Below are 18,093 nucleotides of genomic sequence, written 5' to 3'. Positions count from 1 at the left end.
TATGAATGACCTAACATATACACATTTATTGTAAAGAGTTACCATTAGTTTTTAATGTAGTTATTTTTAGTGGACATTTACTTATTTGGATATTTTTTTTTTTTTTTGAGTAGTTAGGTTTTACAGTATTTTGCAGCTAGTAAAATTAAACGTGTCTCAACAAATGTGTAATTCACAGCTGACAGTATGATCTTATCTGTAACAAAGGGCTCCACCCGTCCTGACAGGATTATGAGATTAATTCTGGATCACGTCTGTCCTTGTACTATTCAGAATGCCTGACGTTTTTTGACAATGTAATTAGTGTATCTTTGTCTATTTAAATCTGTGCTGAGAGAAACTGTCCTAAAAACTCAACTTTGAGGGAAAGTAAGGTACTGCAAAATCTGGATCAATCCTCTTAATGTCCATTTAATATTAAGTACTTGTAATTAAGAACATTAAGGCAAATTATATATACTGCATATAAAAATAAAGAATCAAAGATGTACATTTTTCAGGCTCAAACACAAACCTCTTTCTCTTCAAGTTCAGTGTCCAAGTGAGGACAAGGATGATGAAGACAGAGAAAATGGTGACCATGATCAACAGTGAGCGCTCTCTGGCTATATCTACAGAACACAAACAGAGGTACAACAAACTGTGATGAATACAGTACAATTACACTTGTAGCACTTGCTGTAATCCACTGCAATTCGTTTTTTTACTAACGACCAATCATCATAATAACACATGATAAAAAATAAGAAGTGCTTATTAACCTGCATGAAAATAGGTCACGCATTAAAGTTGATGAGTGTAATTTTTTGGATGTTACAATTATTTCTAGTGTCCCAGGTTAACAAGCAGAGGGAACTATTAGTATGCAATTTGTAGGTTGATTTCAACTAAAAGTGCAACATGATGGCTCTGTGGTGCTATCAAAATATTCCTTTATTTGTTTGAGTAGCCCATCCAACCCAGCACAGCAACGTTGGCTCAACCAATCATGTGAGTTTAGGGAGTGACTCTCTGTAAATCCAATGGAAGATGCAACGAGTTCTCTGGAATCTGTTTGAAAACAGTAATTACATTTGTCTGTTTGTTGACATGTCACTTCTACTCTCGATTTCTTGCAATAAGCAAGTTGGAACAGTGACATTTGGAAATGCTGTGAGCTGGAAACCGGGCTGACTTTGCTCTGTTTCATGCTTGCCTTTGTCAGGTACGAATCCCATTGGGACTGACTTTCCACAGAGCTCCAGGGACACTGAGGTCCAGCCGGGGCTCCAGCATGAAAAAAAAAAAGCATGCCTGGCTGAGGCTGTACTGGCCTGGTGAAGTTAAGGTCCTCGAGTCCCTGGAGTGACTGAAGGTCTGTTGGTAATTCTCTCTAGAATTGTCTGCGCTGTTAGTTACAGTACATATATAGATTTGTTCTATTGCTCAGTTGGCGATCGTCTTAAGCTCTCCGGCAGCGATGTGATGATAATTATTTTTCAAGTTTACAAGTACAAGCTACTGAACTATTGCAGTTTTGTTTCTCATATTTGCAGAAATGTAATGGGTAAAAATAATGTGCTTTCAGAAGTTACCATGGGTTTTTTTTGTAATTCTATCTCACCTGATACACATTTTTCATATGTTGGTGTGTACATTTTTGGGGGCATCTTTATGTTCCCTATATAGGTCTTTAGGATATCCAATGTCAACAATATGTGCATTTACATGCACACCAAAAAAAGGGCAAGGAAAACACATTTACATGAGACTTCAAATCATGGGGTCATTCGCAACTTTTGACATCAAACTTGAACAGGCATGCGCACAACACTCGCACAATGGTGGTAAATGTGTTTACATGCATTGTGAAATCAGGGTAAATGCAAAAATCTACCTGTGCCAATTGTTTTTTGCTTAAACCATTAATAATCTAACCCTACTAAAAGGAACGTCATTTAATGCATTTATATGACCTGACACATTACACATTATTTAGCAGAAAATTGTGTCATGCATGTAAACGCACTCAATATCATTGCATCTGAAAATATTATACAAATAAACATCTACACATTTACACATGATAGGATAAAACTCAAATGTTCACTTAAGTCATTTATTTATAGTTCTTTTAGGCATGGAAAAATGACTTTTAAAATGTAAAAAAGCACCCACAAAGCCTTAGAAAAAAGGATAAAATATTTAATGTACCGGTACTGGTTAATATTTCATGTAAGCATATTTACTGGAACAATCATGGAGACTTACAGTCAGGCATTTTGACGTAGGTGGTTTGAGTCCACTCACTCCAAAACCCATGATCTGGTTTGCATCGCACCTGTACCATGTAGTCTTTACCAGGGTGAAGACTGAACACGTTATAATACTTCTGCAGTCCGGCATCATACTCCTACAATGCGAAGTTATCACATTGCAAAAAAAAAATAAAAAAATGTAACATTAAAATTGAACACTTTTAATAACTTTCACTAACAAACACTACAAATATATATGTGAATATATATTAATTAAAGCTTTGTGACACTTTTAAATATGTGAATGTACATTTAATGATCTCTTAAGCAGCTATATTATTTATAAAGAAATATAAATAATATATAAAGTGTTACATAAACCCCAAAATACATCTAAGCGACAGACTTATTTCTTAGTTGCATACTGCTGAATGTTTCTTGTTTTCAATACAGTGTCTAAAGTTCTAAAGTAGACTAAATTCATTAAAATTTATTTTTAAGGTATTAATATTATTATTATTTAATACTTCAACACTTCAATCTATCAATATGAATAGACTGTAAATTCATATTAAAATCGATTTTAAGTATTAGTACTACTTAAATGTAATACTTACATTTATTTAATACTTTAAAGTATCTCTTATGTCTGTCAATATGAATAAATATACATTAAGTCAGTTACTACATCAGCAATAATCGTCAGTTATATACGTTCTATACGTATACTCTGTCATTAGGCACTCAAGTCTGTGTTTTTGAAGAACAGCTTTCGGGCTAAATTCTAGACTGATCTGGTCTGTGTTCTGTATATGTAGCCTCTCTCAGGTTTCTGCAAGCTAATGAAGACATAAAGCCAGACTGGGATAGTCAATGATTAAACTGCTTTGTGTAACAGCTGATTTATTGGACACAATGGCTCACTGGCTGCCCACTTGCCCTTAGCCATTTATATAAGATATCTCGGACAAAGTCACAAACGAGCAACTGCTACTGTTAACTATTTTCCAGACTGTTTTGCAATATTTAAATAGCTCAACGGTTAGTTTGTTGCCAATATTAGTTAACCAGACCAAGATAAAAACACTCTTATTTAACACTTTGAAAAAGGTTAATTGCATTATAGCTGCCGCCTATAGGTGGCGTTAACCTGAAAAGACCGGATTAAAGCAATCAACTCAAAAAATATTGTCAAGATCTAGGGCTCAATGTTTGGCTGGTTAACATGGGCAGTTGGCCTCTGGGGGTAGATAATATAGCTACACTGTTCAGCGGGCAAAAAGCCTGTTTCTCCATTAATTGGCTGTGTATTCTGACCAAATAAAATGATGTAAACATTTTAATTATCAATAATCAAACATTTACAAAACAAGACACAAGACTGAATCCTGAAGTGATTATTTGTATTCAACACACCTCCCATTCTTTATCTTTTTCTTGTTTAACTCGTAGTTGATAAACTAGCGTGATCCACCCTGAACGGGTGTCTGCAGTTCGGGGTTTCTCCCAGGACACGGTCACGAATGGACCCTGGTCCCCATGAACCACTACAGCTGTGACATTCTCTGGAGTGTTGGGTTGAACTGTTCATAGAAAGGAGAGGCAAGGAATTAAATGGATATTCGTTAAAAAGGACGTAAAGCTATATACATTAGCAGTGTATTAGCAAAAGAGACAACAGTTAAACCTACTAATGCGAGAGCTATTATTCTTATGAGTTGAAGTACATTTTATTATGTGTATAAAGAAAATCTAAGATCAAGGATGCAGCTTGGAACTTGCATTTTACAAGCTGAAAGTATAGTTAACTCAAAAAAGAAGATGAATTTACTCTCCAAACCCATATGTTTTTCATTCTTCAGTGAAACACAAGGAGATATTTTGGCCAGCTGGTACATGGTAGCTGTGCGGTGTGTTTAAACATCACTCCCCTGGCCTCATGAGGTGACCTTGCGACTGACGCTAGAGGCTGTAGCCTTTAGCATCCTCGTTAACGTACCCGCCTCCCATGCCGGCTGACCCCGGTTCAAATCTCTCTCAGAGCGGGTCGAGCCGGACATGTTACAGTGGTGCCGTGACCCGGATGGGAGTGAGGTTTAGGTGGGTGACTGAGACGGCAGCCAGCTGGTATGTGGTATCTGTGCGGTATGTTTAAACCTCACTCCCCTGGCCTCGAGGCGCACTAGCGACTGACGCTAGAGGCTATAGCACACTCGTATCCCATGCCAGCTGACACCGGTTCGAATCCTGCTCAGAGTGGATCGAGCAGGACCAGTTTCACATACAATTTGTACATTATATCGCAAGTCTTCTGAAGACATTCGATAGATTTCTGTGAGGAACAAACCAAAAAAAAAGCCCTTCATGGGATTTGAGATCTATGGCAGAAGGCAATATTTTCAGTGAATAACGTCTTAATTTCAGCCTGTTTCTTACAAAAAGACATCATATGATTTTAAAAGACTTAGATTATATCACATCCTATGGACCGCTGGTTTTTTTGTAGCTTGACAGCTCCTGATCACTATATGCTTTTATTGAAAAAACTTGCTTTGTGTCCCTCGAAATAAAGAAAGTAAGGTTTAGAACTGATTGTGAGTGAATAATGACGAAATGTTCATTTTTGGGTGACCTATCACTTTATCACTCTGTAAATTCTGCAGTTACACAGAAAACCAGTTTCTTCCAGTTTGTAGATAAAATCTGATCAACACCTTGAAAACTGGCTGAAAAAGTAAGAAACAGAGCAAAAAGCGTGCTACATTTTGTGAATGAGTGTTTTGCCCCTTCAGCATAAATCAAAAACATAAGTTAAAGTTAGTGTCACAGTTATAGAGGTACACATGAGTTAATGATAACACAGATTTGGTCAGATCAAAGAAACACAAGGCAAACTCTACTGGAAAAACTAAATGAGCTTCTAAAAACAAACAACAAGAATTACTTTCAAATCTTAATTTTTAGATTGGTAAACAATTACAGAGAATATAGAAAAGGCTTTCGGCATAATGGTAGAGAAACATGTGACCAGACGGAAACGGTGTATAATATTTTACAACCCAAACAACAGAATAATGTCATTTCGCAATGGTGAGTGCAAACGAGCATCAATAACATTGTGTGTCATTGATGACTGTCTAATAAAACATTAAATGAAAGTGGGTATATCAATTAAATAATTACAAACAAATGACAATTAATGGGAAAAAACGGATGCGAGAAAGCAAGAGGGACAACAAGGGACAAGAGAAATAAACGGGGGAAATAAATATGGAAATAAGAGGAAATGCGAGAGGAAGTTTTACCTATATAGACCACGTCAACCTCCACGGGGTCAGAAATGTTTTTCCCCAGGGCATTGGTGGCCACCACAGTGATGTTGTAGTTAACCCACAGTGACGTCTCATTTTTGCTGAAGAAACAAGAGTTGTCTCCTGCGGTTTTATAGTCTGGGCACTCATAGACCGTCTCAGAGCTGTATACGAGAAACATCAACAGAAAGATTCATGCTTAAAATAGAATAATGCAATGAAATGATAAAAATGAGATTAAAATCATTCTATAAAGCTAATTTGTGTCTGTTGTGCCTATAGAACTTATTTGAGTGTCGTGACTCGTGATAATCCACAATCAAAGCTAAAAAATGTGCACTTGGGTTCTAATTAGAAATCAGATTTTTTTTCTCACATCTGATTTTTTTTATACTTTTAGACTGATTAAACTGCAGGTTTTATGTGGACAGATCACATTTATTTCTGTTCAGGCTGCATTTGGTTTTGCAAGCACGTCCACATTAGTTGTCATAGTTAAGATGCAAACTTGCGTATGTTAAGATTCAACTTTATTGTCATTGTGTAGAGTACAGGTACAGAGCCAATGAAATGCAGTTGTTTTCACATATCCCAACTAAGCCTTTAAGGCTCTGGGTTACTGACCAAAAGGTCGGGGGTTCAAGCCCCAGCACCGTCAAGATACCACTGTTGGGCCCTTGAGCAAGGCCCTTGACCCTATCTGCTATAGGGGCACTGTTTCATGGCTGACCCTGTGCTCTGACCCCATCTTAGTTGGGATATGTGAAAACAACTGCATTTAATTGGCCCTGTACTCTGCACAATGACAATAAAGTTGAATCTTAATCTTAATTTTGGGCACAATTATGACATCCCATATGGGACACCAATTGACCTAGATTTTAGCGGGCAGTGAAGTGTCCCATATTTAAGGCTTTGCGCCCCGTATTAAAGCATGAAAGTGTTGGTGAACAAGTCTCATATGGTGCGTTCACATACAACGCGAAGCGAGCGTTTTTCGCGCGGCGCGATTACATACAAAGTCAATGCAAAGATGAGAATAGACGCGAATAGACACAAATTTGCACCAGGCGGTGCGAATGCAACTAATGGCTTAACTCTAACACGCGAAATCGCTTCATTCGCGTATTCGCGCGAGTTTAAATTTTTACGAAATTCGCATGACTCGTTGAGCGAAAGCCGATCAGCTTTGAGCTTTGTCACTGACGTAATAGCAGAAGAAATTTGGAAAAATGGTTGAAAAAATTAACTCAATCATGGCCTCCTTATAATCATCATCCATGAATTGGCTGTATAACTCTACTCTCTCCTCTCCACCAACAGCTGGTGTGTGGTGAGTGTACTGGCGCACTATGGCTGCCGTCGCATCATCTAGGTGGATGCTGCACACTGGTGGTGGTTGAGGAGAACCCCTGTTCATTATGTAAAGCATTTTGAGTGTAGTACCAGAAAAGTTCATACATTCATTTGAAGCCACCTACAGCAGCTCTCAAAAATATTGATGACTTATCTTGTACACAGGATCATTTTTGTTATTTGTCTAATATTTGTCCAAAAAAATAAATGAGAATTCTCATTCTGCTAATATCACCTGCTCATAGAAATCTTAAGGCAAATGGCTAGTAAAAAATAGGACAAGTCCTGCCCCAACCTCCTGTTACAATATAGGAAATATGTCAACAAACCAAGAAAGAAAATGGTATTCATCAAATCATTTGGGGGTCTTCAGATTTGTCATGTGTGGGTGGCTTTCAGTTACATAACCTTATTTTATGCATTTTACTCTTATACTAAAATATCTAGGTGCAGACAGATGCTTTGCATGTGAAACACTGATCTCTACTTTTACAGTTTATTACACAGTATTAGGTTTAATCTGTTTGTGTACAGTAAACGCTTGCCGAATCTCAAAGCTGCAATGTTGGCAAAACACTTCATTTCACTTCCAGAGATGTTCATCAAACTTTAATAAACAGAACAATCTAAGTGGTTTATATTCATCTGGGTGTTTAGGCATGTGTGTGTGTGAGTGTGTTGACTGAGGGTAAGTCATGTATGACTTTCTGATAAATGCACAAATGTACTTAGAAGGAGAAAGAGAGTGAAAGAGAAACAGGCAAATAAAATCTGGTTTAAACCACTCAAAACAGGAGAAAGGGCAAGAGACATATTACCTACAATGATTGTTTAATAACACATCTCACCTTTAAAGTTTAAAGAGATTGATCACCCAAAACAAATTTTTTTTTTAAATATCTCTGCTCTGTTGGTCCATTCAATGCAAGTGAATGGTGACCAAAAGTCTGAAGGTCCAAAAAGCATATAAAGGCAGCATAAAAGTAATCCATACGACTCCAGTGGTTAAATCCATGTCTTCACAAGCAATATTATAGGTGTAAGTGAGAAACAGATCAATATTGAAGTCCTTTTTTACTATACATTATTTTAAATCTGCCTTTATGTCCTTTTTTTGGAGCTTTAAAGTTCTGGCCACTATTCACTTGCATTGTATGGACCTTCAGAGCTGAGATATTCTTCTGAAAATCAACGTTGTTCAGCAGAAGAAAGAAAGTCATACACATCTGGGATGGCATGAGGGTGAGTAAATGATGAGAGAATTTTCCTTTTTGGGTGAACTATACCTTAAGTCAACTTCTTGGATAGGAGAGAGAGAATGGAACAAATCTATGTCTTTCTCATCTGTACATAAGGGAAGAAAGTCGAAAAAGAGGTACTGACTTTTCTAGGCGGTAGTAGAGGGCGTAGGTGGTGTGCAAGTCCCCATCATATCCCGGCTCCCACCAGCATGTGAACGTCTCCTTCTCTGGAGAGCGACAGCTTGTGACTCTGGGCCTACCTGGGGGACTGACACCTGTAGAAATATAGTAGTGTGACTGATTTAGTGGACAGAGTTGAAATCCATGTCACGTTGACATTCTCACTGTTCCCATCTGTTTCATATATTTGTAAAATTGGTTACAGTGAACTTATACAGTATACTTTTCAATTATATTTCTGTCTGTTTCTGACACAAATCCAGTGTTGCGGAGTGATTCAATTTAGTGAGTTTGTTCGAATGCTTCATGTAAATGAACTAGTTCACATAAGTGATTCACTGATTCATTTGAGCCCCTGCGCAGCTTTAAAGGGAGTTTGCCTTATTTTTGTGAAGCTAAATATATGGTTAAATGCTGCTTTTTATCACTGTTTCAACTAAATTAAATAGTTAGCTTTCTAGTTTAATGAGTTTATCTTTAGTATAAATGTATATGTTGTATAATTGTTTAATGTCTGCCTAGTTAAATAGTATCATCTAATTGTTTATATAGTATTTAAAAATATTTTCTTCTTTAAACAGCTTAAATGTAGTTCATTACTTTTTCAGTAACTTGTAGTGTAGCTCATTTCTATTAAAGTAGCTTGACTAAAGTTATGAGTAGCATTAAAGTAGCTTCCCCAACACTGCACAAAGTTATCATATCGTAGAGTACTTGGAAGATAGTGTGGAAGACACATGGTCTATATTAATGGTGTTTTTTCAACTGTGTACATCAGGTGTACCGAAAAGGGCAATGAGAACACTATCAACTATATGTACCACAGAACAGAAAAACCATACATGAGGGTGAGTATATAATGACAGAATTATCATATTTGGATAAACGACTGCTTTAATGTACTACCACCCCTGGAGTCGCGAGTTTGAATCCAGAGCGTGCCGAGTGACTCCAGCTAGGTCTCCTATGCAACCAAATTGGCCCGGTTACTAAGGAGGGTAGAGTCACATCGGGTAACCACCTTGTGGTAACGATTAGTGGTTCTCACTCTCAATGGGGCGCAAGTAAGATGTGCGTGGATCGCAGAGAATAGCATGAGCCTCCACATGCTGTGAGTCTCCTCGGTGTCATGCATAGCGAGCCGCGTGATAAGATACGCAGATTGACTGTCTCAGAAGCGACTTGTCCTCCACCACCCTTATTGAGGTGAGTAACTGCACCACATTGAGGACCTACTAAGTAGTGGGAATCAGGCATTCCAAATTGGGGAGAAAAGGGGATAAAACATGTTTGTTTGTATGTCTTTTAAAAAAAAGGATGACTTGTCTATTTTAATAATTATGTGTGACATCAGTCCAGTTGTACTCCTTACTTGTTGTAAATGAGTTTCATAAGGTTGGCATGTAATAGGGTTCATGACATTACTCACCTGCTGCTTGTGATAGTAAAGTGGCAATAAAGGTCAAAATCAACACGGCTCCAGAGTCTCCCATCATGCCTAATGGCTTGCAAACTTCAGTTCTGTTCAGAGAAGAGAGAGGGCACAAAAGAACGTTTTTTTTCATGTATATTATCCCTATTAGCACAAAAGAGCACAATAATTCTTCATTATATGGGGAACAAACTGTAATTAAGTGTTTAAAAAGTATATATAAATTACAAACACATAACTGAATTACTAATTACGCAATAGAACGTTTTCATTTCTGTAATGTTGCCATATATCAAAAGACAAGCTGAAAAGAGCAGATAAAATGTGTGTGTTAATAAACCTTCTGTGTTAGTATAAACATAAGATATATAGATGCATATAGGTCATATAGTGACTGGCAGAACCAGAAAGTGTGACCATTGCAATGAAAAACACCCTTAACCTAACATTGACAACACATTGCTATACAAGTGATGAATATTAACATGTCAGCATAAGAATGCTTCTTGGACATTATTCCAGAAAGAACATTCCTACAATACACATTGTTTCAAAGCAGCTGTACAGAAAATTATGTTGAAATGTTTGTAACATCTTAAATGTCATAAAGTCCTCAATTGGCTAGTTTAATTGAAACCCTCCTTGAAAATCATGCCTACGTAAACAAAAGAAACAGCTCAGCCATAAGGTTTATTGCAATGTTATCAATAGGGCTGGGTGATAAAACTATCAAGATGTTTATTGGAAAAAAAGATATGTCCTTGATATGTCCTTAAGAAGGTATGATGTGCATTTAACTCACTTTTGTAAGGTGCTATCTTCACAAAAGTTTTGCTAGTTGTCATATTCTCTATTATTTACAATTGTTTTGCCAGATCACCATCGTTACTGGTCACTCCGCCCCTTCCGCTATGTACGGCAAGCCACATGCTTTGAGTGCACTAAGTGTCCAACATTCCACACTGTTTTGATGGTTGAAAAAGTGCATCATCTGGGTACTCGTAGTACACTTCTTTTTGTTGCATTTTCAGTGTAAACATACTACTCGCCCTACTTACACTTCAAAATGACGTAAAATAGTGCAGAAGTTTGCCGCTATTAGCAATGCTTTTTCAACTCACCTCACATTGTAAAAAAAGATAGAAAGATGCATGCTGACAATCAAAGTCCTGACTGCCTAAACTTTCCAAGAAAAACTATTGTAAATGTGACAGACAAACAAAGCTAAACAAATCCCCAAACAGTAAGGTGTTTAGCTGAGTATCTACTGTGGATTGGAGAAAAATGTTAAACGGGTCTTACATGTTGAATGCCTGCTACATCAAAGTTAACATGAAATACATTTCAGAGTGAAAAAAAAAGAAATCTTGGACAGGGCTTAAGCTTTTACATTGGGAATTGCTGAGCTGTTAAAAGTGTCCGTTACATTCCAAAATGGAGCAAGGTGGTTAAAGGTAAGGGGTTGAAAAATGAGACAAATTGGTGACATCAACAGGAACGGAAAGTTGTTTCAGAGGTAGAGCAAGTTATTACACTTTGATAATAATTACAAAGAGAAACCTTGTTTATTTTCAATATTGTGCACTGATCAATTGTACACAATAAAGCCAGGAATGTATATTAAATGTATTTATTACACAGGTCTCTGGAATACTCTGATTTGATTGGCCAGTGGCGCCATCTAGTGGTCTGATATTTCTGAGTAACAACCGCACATCCGGGGATTAACACATATAAACCGGTCATCCAGGTATTGCGAGTCATCTTTCCTACTTCTCAGATCAATGTGCGATCTCTACAAGTTAGCTAATAAAATTATTTCAACTAATTTATTTATTTAAGTGACAAGTAATCTTTTAAAAAAAACAAACAAAAAAAACTAACAACAACAACAGAAATCCAACGCAAACCGCAAGTGGAATTTGGCTGTTCAGCGATTTCTTCCTTCTCACATAATTACATAATTTTAACGCAAATTAATATTTTGTGTCCATTTATTAATTTATTGTGTTAGTAGCTGCGTAATAAGCAGGATACTGTACATTCAGCAAGTTGGTATCCCAACATAAACCCCTTCAGGCTGGTACAAGATCCCTCCACATCGTGCCGGGTTACTGTACATTATTCCTTACTAAACCTGCACAATAAGACATTTAAGAAGTTAATGTTGTGTTGATTTCATGGTGACTTTAATTACAGTTTAAAGGTGAGCAGATGTCTACAAAACAAAGGTCAAACTTGTAGCACAAAAGGTGAACATCTCTAATGAATATTCATGTCTTGGCAGTTTAAAACAATGCAAGCTACATGCTAATTGTTTTAGCTAATAATTGATCATTCTTGGCACTTATTTTATTTTTGTTTTGGTGTTAAAAGGGCCAAAGAAACACCAGAGCTTGTTAGAGGAATTTGACAGATCCAAGCAAGCTCAAACAAACGGACATATCCTAAGCTCTGTGAACCTTTTATGAACTCAAAATCTTCTAAACTGTCTTCGGCAAAATTTAAGTAGAATTAATACAAAATTCAGAAAATTCCAACAAATACAATTATTTATCCACGATATGTTGTCTTAGAACAGACCATCAATAGGTAAAGGAAACAGACTCTGCATGTAACTGAGCGCTGTAATCCACTAAATCCAAATTAATTGGCTGTCTAAAAATCCTTTCCAACTAACACCCACACAAATAAAGTGGTTATTGGTCACTGCCATAGTGTATGGATAGATGAGATCTTAACCTGTGACCTGCGAGTAGTTCAAATGGTAGAGCATAGTGCTGTAGCAATGCGAATACCAAGGTCATGGGTTTGATTCTAAGGCAACACGCAAACTAATAAAATGTATATCTTGAATTCAGTGTAAATTACTTTGATTAAAGCAACTGCCAGTAAATGTAAATTACAACACATCTGACTTAGCCTTATTTGTAATGCAAAGAAACCTAAACTGTGTGAAAAAAACAAGCTTGAGCATATGGTTTTGATATACCAGCCATAACATCATATTTTTCCAGTAACACTGAGATATTATCTTGAAAATTACTTGATCATGGTATCCAACTTAAAGGGATAGTTCAAATATGAAAATATATGATCATTTTTGCTGTGTCATGTTGGCCCGTATTTCACCTAAGTCTCAGTTTCTGTTAGCATAACAATATTAAGTGCTGTCGGTGTTAGTATGGAAATAATATGCAAATACACTTGGCATCTGACTCCTCTGCAGAATCGGCTTTATCTTTAGCACACCATTAATCTAATGACAGAAATAAGCACCAAGCGCACGAAAAGCATGATATTAGAACCACAGATTGAGAGAAACGTAAACATGACAGATAGAAAATGAGGGGGAGAGATCAAGAGAACTTTTATTTCCCCTTGTGAACAGCGTGGCATCACAGATTAAAAAGAAAAAAAACCTTCTCCGGCTGGCACTTCTGCATATCTGATTGCGTAAGGGATTAGATCATCATAACAGAAAGACCCAGACAAAATGTGTTGGGCTCCACTGCTCCAGTGCAATGAAGTCAGTCCAGCTTCTGGCATCTCAGTAAATCAGCCACTCAGGCAGGAATCAAACAATACAGTGCATGACCCTGCCCTGCCACAATGCCACCACCCAACATTGGTCTCTGTGAAAACTTGAGCATATCATACAGTGGCTGTTGAATGTAGGGTTAGTCTTTGGACTTGGTTGTTCATGAGCTGCTTGGCTACAATCGGCCAGGATTTGAAAAACAACCTATTCATGGTATATGGAGGAAACTTAAGAAACTACTATTCACCACAATTTCCTCATGCATTGCTGTCTGTCGGACAAAGAAGATTGAAAATGTCAGATCAGGTAGATGGCAGCCTTTCAATAGCCCCCTCTGTCTTCTTATCTTCTGCTGCCAGCTCTAAAGTTAGGTGAGGCCTCTGGTCAGCGTAACATGCTATTCAGTACCAAGGACAGCAACCCAACAGCTGCCCAAACATGGAATAGAGTGCAACAGTGCTCACTCACTTTGTCAGTCGTCTTTGTTCCAGAAGCATTATTGCCATTCATTTTTTCCATTAGAATTTCAGTTCTAAGACATGAATCAAACACACCATTACAAACTTTGATTTGAAGCAAAAAAGTATTTGAAAATCGAACAAAAAGACAAAGGAACGAGATTGTGTACTTAGTGTCTTTAATGAGGGAATGAACTGCAATCCCATTATGCAATGTGAATGATGTCATCAAATTAAAAACGATAGAAAAATGGAAAACTATTGATTTAAAGTTGTTGATTTTGAAGTATAGAAACAATATATTTAGATTTTATTGAAAAATATTCAGATTTATACAAACACCAGAAATGTTGGCCATCATTTTCGGGATCTTTTTGCCCTCAGGATCATGGGTAGCACAGTTCTTCAGCAAAAAAACTCTATTAAACATTTTTTTTAATTAATGAAGTAACAAGGACTGGTGGCTTCAACAGAAGAATATACCATTGATTAACAACATCAGAGCTTACGGTAGGCATGCCTTTAAAGGTTTATAAGTTATTGTTAAAAATCTACTCCCCTACGAAGAAAATAAATTAGATTTTTACTTTTGGAAACAGATTGTTGCGCTCTATTGCAGATCATGAATAGGGCATATCTGGTGGTGCAGAGCTGCCGAATCTCAAGGTAACCCAGATCTAAAATGAACCAAAAGGTTACCACGGTAACCCAGAAAGTTCAATTTGCTCAGTGCTCAAACATTTACATGTAGCCTGTTTGTTCTACTGCCTACCGTAATACCATTACCATTGTATCATACATTTTTAATTTATCTAAAGCCCACTATAATTTACTAGATGGACAATGCAACAAACAGACAATGATAATGACCTCAAGCAAATGTTGCAATAGCTTTCCAAATGTAACAACCAATATTACATTGATATATTGACTTGTAAGAACTGAAAGTTTGTGTTAAATGAGTGCTGTACTCTGAACTGTTGCGTCAAAGCTGACAATCAGTGAACCCAACTGCCTTGTAACATAGTCACATAAAAATGAATATCCAGACATTATGGTGCCTGATCCTGCTAGTAACAACTTAGCTTCCTTATTCATCCCCTATTCTCCAACACTGATGACATTATCCACTCATTGGTGTTTTGATTTCAAGAATGTTCCTTTTGATCTGATAATTGGCATAAGAAGATTGTCCTCCTACTGTTTACAGTGATCTTACATAACTTCCAAGGGGGGTTAAGCCGCTAAGCCGGGTGCAAGCAAGCTGAGGCTTGTCGACAAGTCAGCACATATCTAACAACATAATATAGCAACTTGCTTAAAACGTTTTCCTCGCTCATAACCATGCTCTATTCTTGTTTTCCATGTCTGTCCCTCATTATTCCAGAGATGGCTTTGGTAGGTCTTTCTGGCATTAGGAATTCATGTTCTCAGGTTAGAGCTATGAAAAGATCTAGGAGGATTTCCTGACCTAATTTTGCCTAATTTTGGAAGTGCTTCTAAGTGCTTTTAATGGAATGTTTTGGGTTCAATACAAGTTAAGCTCAATTGACAGCATTCGTGGTTTAAAGCTCAAAGTATACTTAGATTTTGACGTGAACATTTGTATTTCTCTTAAGGAGTTTAGACACATAAAGATGTTTTTATAGTCAGTCAGAATTAAGTTATACAAATGCAGGTATCTCCTGACCTCCTCACACATGTGTATTTGACATGCACATCCACTGTTGATGTTTTTACCTTTGTCTATTTTTATTTACCAGCAATTATGTAGTCTTCTAGCATTTTATTCGTGATAAGCAATGGCCCATACTTTTTGAAAGTCTAAAGAAGTTTTTTTCAGGGTAACTTTATGCCACAAAAGAGGTTTATTAAGCTTATCTTGTACTAAACCCAAAATATAATCCTCTAGATTTACAATGTGCATTGTGACTTAAGTTGTTCCAAACCGATATGTATTTCTGTCTGTTCCATGAAACATAAAAGGAGATGTTAGGCAGAACGATAGCCTTAGTAAATATTCATTTAGATTGTATGGCAAAAATGTCCAATGAAAGTGAATAATGACTGAGGCTGAGTCCCTAACATTCTGTCTAATATCTCCTTTTGTGTTCCAGGTTGGAAAGGAAGTAATATGGGTTTGGAACGACGTGAGGGTGAGTAAATAAAGACCGAATTAAAATTTTTGGGTGAACTAACTCTTTAACAGCACATGACATACAGTAGGTGGCACACAAGAATGCAAACAAATGAGAAACATTTCTGAGTACATGACTGTCATTGTTTGAATATTGTTACAAAACAACAAGAATCATTAGGTTGTTTTTAATGTTAAGAGTTTTAGCACACAATAACAACAGCAATCTTCCATTCAGATTTAATCCTCCATTCTGAAAATAGCGCTTGTAGCCATGGCAACAAAATAAATGCCGTTTCAGTCCAATCAAATGCATTTTTCACATCAACAATGAACATCTTGGAAGTCTGGAAAAATATGCTTAGATAGTGAATCATATGCCAGCATGAATGCATTAGAGCCCCTATAATGAACGTAATGTTTGCTTCACAAAATCCTTACAGTTGACATATGAAATGAAACAATGATGTTCTGCCTGACAGCTCTTTTTGTGTTCTATGGAAGAAAGACAGACTTACGGATTTGGAACAACATAAGGGTAAGAAATAATAATAATTCCTTACACTTTATTTAGTACTTTTCTAGGCACTCAAAGCGCTTTACATAGTAAAGGGGGAATCTCCTCAACCACCACCACTGTGCAGCATCCACCTGGATGATGTGATGGCAGCCATAGTGCACCAGACCACCCACCACACACCAGCTATGGGTGGAGAGAAGAGAGTAGAGTTATAGAGCCAATTAATGGATGGGGATTATTAGGAGGCCATGATTGAGAAAGTAGGGTGACCATACGTCCTCTTTTTCGCGTCCGGCCGGGATTTAAAAAGGAGCAAAAATGTCCGGGATTCGGCTTTAGTTGCATTATGATGTGCCTCTGGTCTAATACTTCATTGTGTGTGCACGCATAATTTGCTTTAACCCGTCTTTGTAAGTCCCGCCTTCTCGCGAACCAATTTGTCAATTATAAGCAACTATTGGCAATTTCAAACACTCTTTAAACATTTTCTTTGAGAAAAAAACAAACAAACCAAAACATTATATTCCAAACCCCACAGAGTAACTCTGTGCCATGTGAACAATGATGAGTTGCCTTGTTTATCTCTCAAAAGAAAAGATGCACATTGTAAGACACGTTAATCAATGGCTAATGGATCAGTGCTATTAATTACAACAAATTATTTCAGTAAACTGTAACTTATTTTTTGGATTATGGTAATGAAGAGGTGTTTCTTGGATGTGAGATATACAGTTAGTTGGAGGCAAAATATGATTCGGGTAGGAATGCAGCTGAAGTTGCAATGGGGCATGCAATACAAAGTAAACAAAAAACTAAATGTGCAGTTGTAGCCTTAAGGAGCTTAAGGTGAAATGTTCACATAGGGACACCAAAACAGAGTTGTGGAGCAAATTGTTTTCAGCTGTAATACAGTGAAGAGGAATGCATATTTTATAAACCGTACCCTCTTACCCAAACCCCAAATCTAATCATGAGATGAGTACAAATATAACATTAGAGGGAAAAATGCAACCTCAGAATCACGCTTGTTACTGATTATGCGAATGTGATTACTTCCTGGTTTCAATGCGGAACCTGAACCTCAATCTCCCATGCTGCTGACACAACACGCTTTCGGTTGTGCCACAGGGGAAGGTAAACACCCCGGATCCGATGCAAAAATTCAGTGTCCACATAATGTGGCTGATCCTAGTGTACCTGAACTCTCAGAAACAGCATGTCGACTTCCTGTGTGATCATGTTGCCAGTATAGCCTGATTTCTGAATGAAGGGCTCTTATGAGTCAGTTCATTTGAATCAACACCACAGACATACAGCACTACCTCCTGAAGGAATGACTCTTATCAGCTGGTTCTTTTTAATGAATCAAAAACAAAGATCATAATTGCGTCATGTCCAACATGAAATTAACTAACAATTGTTACTGTGTGTATATATAAGTCTCGTGAGCCTTCAATCTGAGTAATTACTGGATCATTTGGTAGCAGTCTTCTGAGGGCAATGAATCCAGTAATAATTGCTTTATCCAATATTTCCAAATATTTCTTCATCAAAAGTACTAAAAGAATCATTAACGGAACCGTAAAGACACCGGAATCGTTACCAGGAATCGGAATTGAAATCGGATCATGAAAGGGTTTATGTTTAGATTTAGTTTTGATATTTTTAGTGAGTGTGCTT

At 37.1% G+C, this 18,093-nt stretch overlaps 3 protein-coding genes across 8 annotated transcripts in view; 1 reads left to right on the top strand and 2 right to left on the bottom strand.

Moving 5' to 3' along the window:
• The window catches only part of LOC127624804 (calpastatin-like), a 711,053-nt gene that overhangs the window by 280,103 nt on the left and 412,857 nt on the right, over positions 1-18,093 (top strand). The window lies entirely within an intron of this gene.
• LOC127624799 (drebrin-like) overlaps positions 1-18,093 on the bottom strand; it is a 175,792-nt gene that overhangs the window by 43,894 nt on the left and 113,805 nt on the right. The gene's annotated exons all lie outside the window — the stretch shown is intronic.
• Positions 1-18,093, bottom strand: part of LOC127624814 (prolactin receptor-like) — a 28,480-nt gene that overhangs the window by 5,265 nt on the left and 5,122 nt on the right. Inside the window, exons 2-7 of the mRNA XM_052099751.1 lie at positions 9,755-9,846; positions 8,288-8,420; positions 5,543-5,712; positions 3,654-3,820; positions 2,251-2,392; positions 515-611 (exon numbers count right to left, since the gene is read on the bottom strand). Coding sequence (XP_051955711.1) covers positions 515-611; positions 2,251-2,392; positions 3,654-3,820; positions 5,543-5,712; positions 8,288-8,420; positions 9,755-9,846 — 801 coding nt within the window. The remainder of the gene's footprint in view (positions 1-514; positions 612-2,250; positions 2,393-3,653; positions 3,821-5,542; positions 5,713-8,287; positions 8,421-9,754; positions 9,847-18,093) is intronic.

This window comes from Xyrauchen texanus, chromosome 31, assembly GCF_025860055.1.
Source record: "Xyrauchen texanus isolate HMW12.3.18 chromosome 31, RBS_HiC_50CHRs, whole genome shotgun sequence".
Lineage (NCBI taxonomy): Eukaryota > Metazoa > Chordata > Actinopteri > Cypriniformes > Catostomidae > Xyrauchen > Xyrauchen texanus.
Note: the sequence above shows the minus strand (reverse complement) of the source record. Positions and strands in the feature narration are given on the sequence as shown.